At 41.0% G+C, this 10,073-nt stretch overlaps 1 protein-coding gene across 1 annotated transcript; it reads left to right on the top strand.

The window, feature by feature from the left end:
* The first annotated feature begins 340 nt into the window (after positions 1 to 340).
* On the top strand, positions 341 to 6,026 carry FNDC7 (fibronectin type III domain containing 7). Its single transcript, XM_054073095.1, is given in 9 exon segments — positions 341 to 392; positions 479 to 739; positions 1,250 to 1,337; positions 1,339 to 1,505; positions 2,942 to 2,960; positions 2,962 to 3,200; positions 5,131 to 5,354; positions 5,356 to 5,386; positions 5,995 to 6,026. Coding segments are annotated over 9 exon segments (1,113 nt in total).
* Positions 6,027 to 10,073: the final 4,047 nt, after the last annotated feature.

The following is a 10,073-nucleotide window of genomic DNA, read 5'->3' as shown; positions in this document are numbered from 1 at the left end:
CACCGCTCTCAGTGTGAAGAAATTCCTCCTTATGTTTAGTCTAAATCTGTTCCTCTCCAGTTTATACCCGTTCCCTCTCGTCCTGTCGCTACAGGCCTTTGTGAGGGATTACAGTCCCTCCTCGGGTTTCCTGCAGCCCCTTTCAGGTACTGGAAGGCTCTCGGAGCCTTCTCTTCTCCAGGCTGAACAAACCCAACTCTCTCAGCTTGTGGGAAAAAAAAGATCCTTCTAAGTGAACAGAAATGACGATAGCCAATAAGCCAACAGCAAATTTCAAATTTACATTTGGCTTAATTATTTTAATCTCAAAATTAGTTTTCATATTTATTCTGTCAATCTTATGTTAACTTATTTTTCTGGGTTTGTTGTTGCTGAATTTGTCTCAGAGTTTGGTAATTGTGGCTTCTGGGTATTCATTTCAAATGTGGCCTTTTCAAACCAAAACCCCCAGAGCTTAATTGCTGTTCTTTCTCAACAGACAGAGCAGGTTGCTCCTGCTCTGTCAGTTCTCCGAGTTGTGACTCCATCACAGTAAGCAGGAAAGCTGTGTGCATGGCAGCTGGACTCTCTGTGTCCCTCATGAGATCAGATGGCCTGGGCAGAATGCTGAAGGAGAACACCACCAATACTTCCTTGATAATTACAAATCTAGATCCAGGAACTCTCTATACTTTAAAGGCATATGCCTGCGATGTCAATGGGTTACCTGGAGATGATTTCACATATAACCAAAGAACAAGTTAGGAATTTTCTTTTCTGAAACCAAATAAGCATTAAAAAAAAAAAAAAAAAAAGCAATACCAGGACGCATTTCTGTGTATGTGTGATTGTGTTATGTTTTTCAAGGATAGATTGGGTAGATTTTCAGCTCATATGATTTTTACTCCCATCTCAAAATTCATGAAAGCTCAGATGACCTGGCAATGTTTAGTGAATATTACTGAGGTGAAGATACCATTAGCTACCAGGAAACACGTATGTAGGACAGGCCTGGGTAAGGCTCGCACAACCTGAGACTGATTTGAGGGGTGTTCTAACTACGAGAAGCAAATATTCAAATAAGGGAGAGTTTCAACAGAAAGCTTTGTGACAGTGTACAGTAGAATTGTTTCTTTAAAAGCTAGGCACTTTAATATGAATGAGGTTAAGGTCTGCACCACAAAAGTTGTATACAGTTCGCATACTATGCAAAACATCATTTCTGTAGGGCATGTGCTGAGTTCTATTTATGTGTTCCAAACTGATATCGGTCCTAAGGCACCAGCAGACCTTGAAGTAGCTTTTAATAGAGGTGCTCTAAGAGCTGTTGTTTCTTGGATGCCAATAGAAGGAGCTCTCACTCAGTGTGACAGCCTCCAGTGGATTCCTGGAACTGAAGTGTAACACACCCTCTGACTCCTGCACAGTGCCCTCACTTCAGTGTGGCTCTGAATATTACGTTTCTGTCACAGTGTACAACGATGCTGGATCCAGCAAACCTGCTAATGCAGTGACCTTAAAAATTGGTATGTCTCATTGATCCTTGTATGGCTGATGGCATTTTAACATGTATTTTTTTAATTTCAAATGTAAGGTGGTTCTTCCAACTCACTAGTGGTTCTCAAATAGTTATTTCTGCCTATGAACTTTGTCCATGAACTATGCTGTATACCTTTCTGTTTGGGAGATAAAAGCCTGAACTCTCCTCATATTTCTGCGAGGAAAACTTGCAGTGGTTTATGTGTTGTTGGCTGAACCAGCAAGCCTGCATTTTCTTCCTACTAGAAACACTTGTTCTAAAGTTAATTTTCTGAGTGTAAAACTAATGTAAGGAATAACAGATCTGTCCTAGCATGTCAGGTCTGTCACAAATAGACTGGGAGAAATCTGTGAGGAAATAACATTCAGGACTGGCCTGAGGCTGAGAACCGTTCTAGGCTAAGTTGGAACTAAGTTGGAACTATGTTGTAACTTAGCCCAGTAGAAAGGAGGTCGGCAAATAACTGCATTCAGCTGAAGCATCACCACTAGACTAAATTAAGATACAGTCACAGACCATTTGGAGGCAGTGGCTTTGTCAGGACAAAAGGTTGCTTGTTTCAGCTACTTAGCACCGCTGTCCTCTCAGAGGTCATTGCTTCCTGACCTGTTAGATGAACTGCCCATGTCACCAAAACCTACACCATTTTTATTATTATGTGCTACCCTAAAGACACAACTTTGCTTACTTAATTATTTGATATAACCTGCCTCATTTTGACTTCTCATTGATATGAGTTAGAGATCATCCATGTGAACAACTCTGAGGTGGATCTAGCAGGATGAGAGAGCCATAAGCAAGAGACAATTTTTAAGCTGTGGGCTGTAATCTTTTCAGCCAACGATGCTTCAGCTAGATGATTCATATTCATCCTAACAGCAGCAAGCTAAACTTTCTGAACTGGAAAGAAAGTAAATGCTATTTAAGCAAAAGCTACGGAGTTCACAGTTTAATGTGACATTTTGGGATACCACCAGAAAGGAGCCTGAGCAAAGGGCAATGCTACTCAGACACAGCCATACTTCATACCAATACATAGTTGCATAAATACTTTTGGACGCCAACTGCAAGCTACTGCTCCAGTTGTCACCCAAAACTACTATTTGAGAGCACAGACTGTGACAGTTCCTTTTGAAGTACTGCCTGGTGCCACTGTTCTTGTTCACAAGGACTCCTTAAGTAGATCTCTTTTCTTTAACAAATGGAAGTAGCATCTCTTTTGGTCTGTAAAAATCTCACTCACTTTTCATTTAAATGTAAGTAACATCCTCTGTAAAGGCAGATAAGTTGCTGTTTCTTGAACAAGATAGAACTATTCACCCCAAGCAGAATAATTCTGTGTATTCCTGATTTTCCTTTGTTCCTCAAAAGTGTAATGTCAATGAAAATATTCTGATTACATTTTTAAATGTGTTTTTTTAGTCCCTTGTGTGCCGGTAAATTGAAGAGGATGAACCTTGCCACTTGTTGGTATTGTGGTTTAGAGTCAATTTTGGTCATTATTATGTATTTTTTGTGAAGAGTGATAATGGCTTGGAAGCGCACTGCAACACATCACATACTCGATGCCATTTCCAGTCAGACTGTGGTTTCACTTATTTCATCAGTGTCTTTGCCTATAACAAGGCCGGGCAGAGTCTCTCAGGGGATACATTCAATTACAATATTGTTAAGAAGCAATGTATTCTTGCAAATTCATTTTGGATCCTTTAGCTGTGTTTGTGGTAGAGCTGACTGGACATTTTTATAGGACAATAACTACTTAAATTTTTATGCAGATTTGGGGACAAAACACACAAAGGTTGGCAGAGGATGAGAGCCAATTCACATTGCAGTTGATTTTAACTTGCATGGTCAAATGCAACAACATGCTTAAAAACTTGAAAATAATTTAACGATCCACAGTTGTCACGCAAGGATGGAGGAATAACACACAGTCATAGAATTATCAAATGGTTTCGATTGGAAGGGACCTTAAAGATCATCCAGTTCCAACCCCCCTGCCATGGGCAGGGACATCCCACTAGATCAGGCTGCCCAAGGCCCCATCCAACCTGGCCTTGAACACCTCCAGGGATGGGCCAGCCACAACTTCCCATGGTCCTGGTGTAAGATTTGAATTCTAATCCCGTTTTCTGTTGCCTGAGGGAGGGTATACCAAAGTCTTAAGCTTCCTCATAGACAGGTGGCGTGCTTGGAAAGTGAGAAAATAACAAGTTCAATGGGAAGTTGTGAAGAACATTGTTATTTAACATCAAGATGGTTTGAAATTCTAAATCAAGGACATGCGTGATTTCTCTGTCCTGTAGATTGGAGTGCCCTCTGTTGGTTTGCAAGGAGGGATACTGAGATAGGCGGTCTGGGATGAACAGGACTGCGTGTGCCCGGTCCCCTTTGGCGGCTGCAGAGGCGGCGCCGGCGGATACCGAGGCAGGGCTCCCGGGTTCCAGCCGCCCCCGCGTGTCCCCGCGCCCCGGCTGCCGCACGGCTCCGGGATGGCCCCCGGGCCGCTGTCCGAGGTGCTGAAGCGGGAGCACCCCGGCCCAGCGGCATCGTGCAACCCGCGGCCGGGCGGAGAGGGACATCCCATTGGATTAAGCTGCCCAAAGCCCCATCCAACCTGGCCTTGAACACCTCCAGGGATGGGACAGCCACAGCTTCCCTGGGCAACCTGTGCCAGTGCCTCACCACTCCCATGGTGAAGAAATTCTTTCTTGTCTGAATCTGCCCCCTCCAGTTTGCACTCATTGCCCCTAGTCCCATCACTATAAACCTTTGCGAACAGTCCCTCCTCAGCTTTCCTGCGACTCCTTTCAGGTACTGGAAGGTCGCTATAAGAGCTCCTCAGGGACTTCTCCAGGCTGAAAAATTGCAGCTCTCTCAGCCTGTCCTTGTATGGGAGGTGCTCCAGCCCTCAGATCATCTTTGTAGCACTCCTCTGGACCTGTTCCAACAGCTCCAAATCCTTCTTATGCTGAGGATTCCGGAACTGGACACAATCCTCCAGATGATCTCACAAAAGATACTCTAGTATGTAAATCATAAATGTAATTGGGAAAGGAAAGACTCAATATGCAACTTACGTTTTATAACGTTCCGCTCAGACTGATAGGGCAGCTGAAATTCAATACAGAGTTAATACACTTGCACTTCTTTTAAATAAATGCACTTTGGATTACTTTCTTATATTTTAAGCCCTGTTCTTATAAGTGCTATCAGGTAGCTGTAGTTTTGATAACACCCCTCCAGAAACAACCATTTTTTTTTAATTTAAATTAAATTTGTGGCATAATTGAGTTGTAGAGACCACAAAAGTATTCTCAGCACTCTAGGGCAGCCCTAGTGCCTCCACAGGCAGGAGAGCAACAATATTCCAACGTATAAGATATCAGCTGAATTTCAACTCCATATTATGAGTCTGATGAACGTTTTCTTCCCTCATTCAGTTCCAAGGCTTATTTTGGTTTTCTGTGAAAGAATAATTTCTCATTAAAATAGTGTTGGTATATAGAGTGATAATGACCCCATCCTCTGTTTAAAATGCACTACAGGAATATATAATGTATAGTGGGTTCACTAAATTTTCTTATTAATGTTTTTCACTTTACCAGGTGCTTGCTGCCCTTCTGATGTGAAGCTCAGCACTAGTGGCATCAGGGTATACCGGCGAGTTTCTGAAGAAACAATGAGCTACAATACTGATGTTCGTGGCTCAAAAGGCAATTTCACCTGTAGCCCTAGCTCAGGTCTAAGCCACTGCGATATCACCGAGATACCTTGTGGAGGTGTCCACACAGCGGTAGTGTCTCCAGTTACTGATAAGGGGCTGAAGCTTACTTACATTCTGACCTAAAAATATACATTCAGGTAAAACTTAAATTTGAGTTATATATTTTTTCCCATGCACGCTAGATGGTTAAAATGGAATCCAAAGTTGGACAAGTAAAGGTGGCACAGGATAGAAATTTTCTATTCTAGTATTGACTCTAGAGTGAACTTCACAGGTGCTATTTGGCAATATCTGTGACGGGATCTTCACAGGAACATTCTGGCACTGGGAAGAATCATGTATACAGGTGCCTCAAACACATCACCCTAAACCAGGTGAATACTAAGGAGTCAATTTTCAGTTGGGAGGGTGTAGTGGTTGGAATACAAGAACAAATAAGTGCGGATTTTAAATTTTTTTTTTGCTGTTGTTTTCTATAATTAGTTTTTTTTTAATAAAGAAACAAATTAATTTCTATGAACCACTCCTATGTGTGTATTTTCAGTAAACTTTGTTTAAAGTAGTAGTAATTTCCTTCAGACTCTCTTCCTAGGGCATAAATTTAATCCATTATAAAACTATTATCTGATGAGATTGCACCATTGTGTAGTATGGACTAGATTCTATGGACGACTTCTCCAGTTCACAGTTTTCCAGTTTACAACCTGACATCTAACATTTATCCTACGGTTTTATTTCATTTCAGTAACCTGTTCTGGAAGGTGTTGGAATGGGTAAGCACAGTGAATTAATTCTAAATCCATGATGATGTTAGCATCGTGTAACTCCAGCTAACTGATTAATACATGTATTTGATAGTCAAGACTTTTGTTAGTGTTATGCAGGGTTGTCTCACTCCCCAATTTATAATATATAATTAAAAAACCAGATCTTACCAACGTTGTGGCCTGTGTACCACCGTGCATTCCGCACTGTCACATTTACTATTTACCTGCTGGCACACCACAGAAGGGAGGCTGGTCTTTCACAGCCTTGCTATATCCTCCTACAATTTAAACCAGGTCACACTCTTTATTTTAACAGATCTGACAAAGAAGCGTGGCTTCTCTCAGCCCGTTTCACCTTATTTCTTCTGGATTTTCAGCAGGATAGTCTTGTGCTTTATTTGCCCACGGAAACTGCTAGAAAACTTCAAAAGCAGCCACTGAAACAATAATTTCTCAAGACTATAAGAGAGCCGCAACTCAGATTAGGATTTATGAATTAAACTTTTCCCGCTGCACAAATCTTTGGGATTGGAGGGATAAACTTCACCAATCCTGTATATCCTGAATAGAACTGTTTTGTTAAAATCCACCATACCTACCTCAGAAACCTCATGTCTACTCCTACTATCAATACTGCTTTATCCTCTCCTCCATTTACAATAAAACCCTCTTTCACTTCATTAATTCTTTTCTAACACTATCCTATAGATCCACAGAAAAGCCCTCAAAATGCAAACAGATCCAGACACTCTTCAGCACTCATTTCTTTCTCTCTGCTAGCTAAAATTGCTGTTTCTCCAACAAAAGTACTGGTGTTCTAGACTGTTTGCTGCCCTTGTATCAAAAGGATTGCAAGAAGTCACTGCTGGGTTCCCCCCCACCCAAGGCTGATCAGCTCCTCCTTGCTGCTGTTCTCCTAGGGTTAGCCTGGATGTTAAGGTGAATGTTTAAACCATTCTCCCTAAATGTTCTTTTCTCAAGCTTTCTTTCCCTGACGCAGGAAAGATGACATCTGTGCTTAACTGCAACTGTCACAGGCGCTTAAGGACTGGGAGGAGGAAAGCTGAGCAGCTGACAGCATCTGCTGAATAGCTGAGATCTAATCCAGGACATCCAATTTGAGCCCCAACTCAAGAGATAACTTTTAGCATGTAGATTAACCTTGACAGAGATCTCCGTGATCTTGAACTGTAATTTCCCCAAGACAGTTATTAATCAAGAGGTGTGTTCTAGACATAATGTGTCAATGATATAGTAAAGTCTGAAGTAAAGACGAAGAGAGTAAAGTTTAAGTCCTTAAAGAAAGTTTAGGTGCTATTAGGAGTAGCTTGAGGCTTAAGCAAGTATTCTAAGGTTATTACATTGTAATTTAAATTGAAGAAAAAAGTGCCTTCCTCCACCATTTTTAGAGGTGACTCCCAAGGGTAAGCTTATTGCTGCCTTCGTACCAACTGATTTGTTCTGCTTTATAGCTAATGATGAACTGACAGATAATATATTTTAGTTTCCCGTATTTCCGAAAAGGCAGAACCTTTTCTCATACTCCACCGTGGTTGGTTTTCCAGCCAACACAGTAAGCGAAATTCAACTTCAGGAGTTCTACCCACACATAAAAAGTAAAACAAATGCTCACAAAAACAGCCTTCACAAGCTTACGTGTAAAGGCTACCGAATGCCACAGGGCTTTAACACTGTTTTCAGCCTACAAAATAGACATCACCCCTTCTGAAAGTTTCCTTTCTTCACAGAACACAGTTGTGCTGGATAGCTCAGCCACTGCTTCTGATCACTTGCCCAAAATAATCTTATAGGAATCTTACTCTTCAATAAATTGATTGTAGATGCCCCAAGAATTACACGATGCGTCATAGGAAATGATCTGCATTTATTCACTGTCAAACAAGTCTTTCTTTAGAAAAAAGTTACTTAGAACTGCCCTGCATTACCTAATAAAACCTTTCATTTCTCTTTTGATTTGAATATTAATAAAATAATGTAAGAAAATGTATTGTTCACAACTTTCTTCCTCAAAAGGTTTATTTAAGTATTTTTTTCTTCACAGTCATCATTGTCAAACACTGTCACAAGCCCTAGTGTTTAACTAAACGGCTATTAACTGGATTTTCAGAGATCTAAAGCAATCATTTCTTTTGGAATCAAATTCAGGCCACAGCTCTCTTCTTTTCCTATAAAAAATTCTGTTATTTCCATGTTCTAACAATACAATTTATTTTAAGCAATTATAATCTGCTGGTGTATTTTTTCTCCATTCTTCCTGGCATATAGACAGTGATATCTCAAAATGACGCCCTGCAATCCTGACAATGCTGTAGTACTATTTTCATCAGCTCATTCATTCATTCATTTTCATGATTGACATGAGAGATGTAATTGTAAGAGAACATATTATATTTGTGCCTGTTAAATAAAAAGCAAAAACTCAAAGATGCCAGGAAAAAACACAGGGATTCAGCTAAAAGAAAAGTAGTTAAGAGAAGTAGGCAATTTATCAAAACAGGGAGGAAAAGCAACACAATCAAACTGAGCCAGATCTGCTCCTCCTACTGTGGCAGTTTATGAACATTGTAGGTGTTGCTACTTTGGCATTAGATGTTGTCTAATAATCATCAACACTGCTGATATGTGAAATGTCACTGGCACCCACCGAGATGATTAACAAACTTGTAGTTTCAGGTTCCCTCCACATTGAGGCAAATGCTTTTTTTATGGGTCACACTGACACGTTTGAAGACCACAGGGAAGGACAATTAGAGGTCGTGTTTCCATAGATTTGGTTTCTATATTATTTACTTGTACAAAGCTCCAAGCTTCAGGAAGGCAAAAAACTCAGCCAACCAAAAAACCTCAAATCAACCCCAAAATTACAAAGCGCAAGGAACCCAACCCCACAAATCCACTCATGAGAAGCAGAAAAACTTGAGAACCAAGAAAATTCTTGTTGAAGTCCCAGAGGTAGGCGGCATACTGGTATGCCAAGTAAAATGATGCTTTCAGGATAGTATCTGTGAAATCACTTGAACAAACAAATACGGTGATTAACCAAGATTATCTCATGATGGATGCCTTCATTAATTAATTAACCCGATTAATTGCCCTGCCACTCAAGTTACCATTTTCAATAAAATACCACATCTAATATATTCAAAAGTCAGATACACATGTACTGACTCACTATCTGCAGTTACGTGGCAGTAGGCAGCAGTGAATGTCTGGGGCCAAAACCCTAGTGCTGCTTTAAAATCAAAGAGCACCAGTTTGCTACATCTTAATATCTGAAATACCATTCAGTTAATTGAGTAGTATCTTCCAAAGAAATAAGTAAAACCAAAGTAGAGGCATCTTTCTGCATTTAGTATTTTAGTCCAGTTTGTTTTGAGTACAAACCTTTGGAGCCTTAGGACATTTCACAGACGGACAAAGATTGTCCAGCCACACCAGCATGGACACATAGCACACTGGGAAAATGTCAGCTTCATAGCGCTTGGTTTGTGGCGCCTTCACCCTGGTAAGTGAAGAGTAACTCTGCCAGACAGCAGCTCTGCAGCCACGCCAGCTAGGAAAACTCACAATACCACAAATTAAATTTGGCACGGATTTTCTTCCGCTGACCAGGAGCCAGATGCCTGTGACAGCTGTGCCGTTAGCAGCTGCGTAAGAGCAGTCAGCACTAGAGACTCACTGCCCTCACCAGTTCTGAGCAGAGCTGCTTCTGTGCATCTGTTCCTTTTGGTTTCAAGGAAGGTCATATGAAATAAAACAGCATCAGAAAGACAAAAAGCAATTAAGGTCCCTGGATCCAGTCCCCAGAGCATCAGGATTCAAAATCTCAATAGCTTAAAGACTGGCATCTTGATTTAAACAGTTTCCATGGGTCTGGGTCAGTCACGCATACTGTGCTACCCATCACGCTGCCAGCTCAAGTACCTAATTCCAATCAAATTAAATTCAGAAGTCAGAAAGGACTATTTACTGAAAAACAGAAGCCCTCAAAACGCTGCCCTAGTAGGTTACTGGCATGAGCCACTCTGCACAAGCC

This window comes from Cuculus canorus, chromosome 8 (genome assembly GCF_017976375.1).
Source record: "Cuculus canorus isolate bCucCan1 chromosome 8, bCucCan1.pri, whole genome shotgun sequence".
NCBI classification, from domain to species: domain Eukaryota; kingdom Metazoa; phylum Chordata; class Aves; order Cuculiformes; family Cuculidae; genus Cuculus; species Cuculus canorus.
Note: the sequence above shows the minus strand (reverse complement) of the source record. Positions and strands in the feature narration are given on the sequence as shown.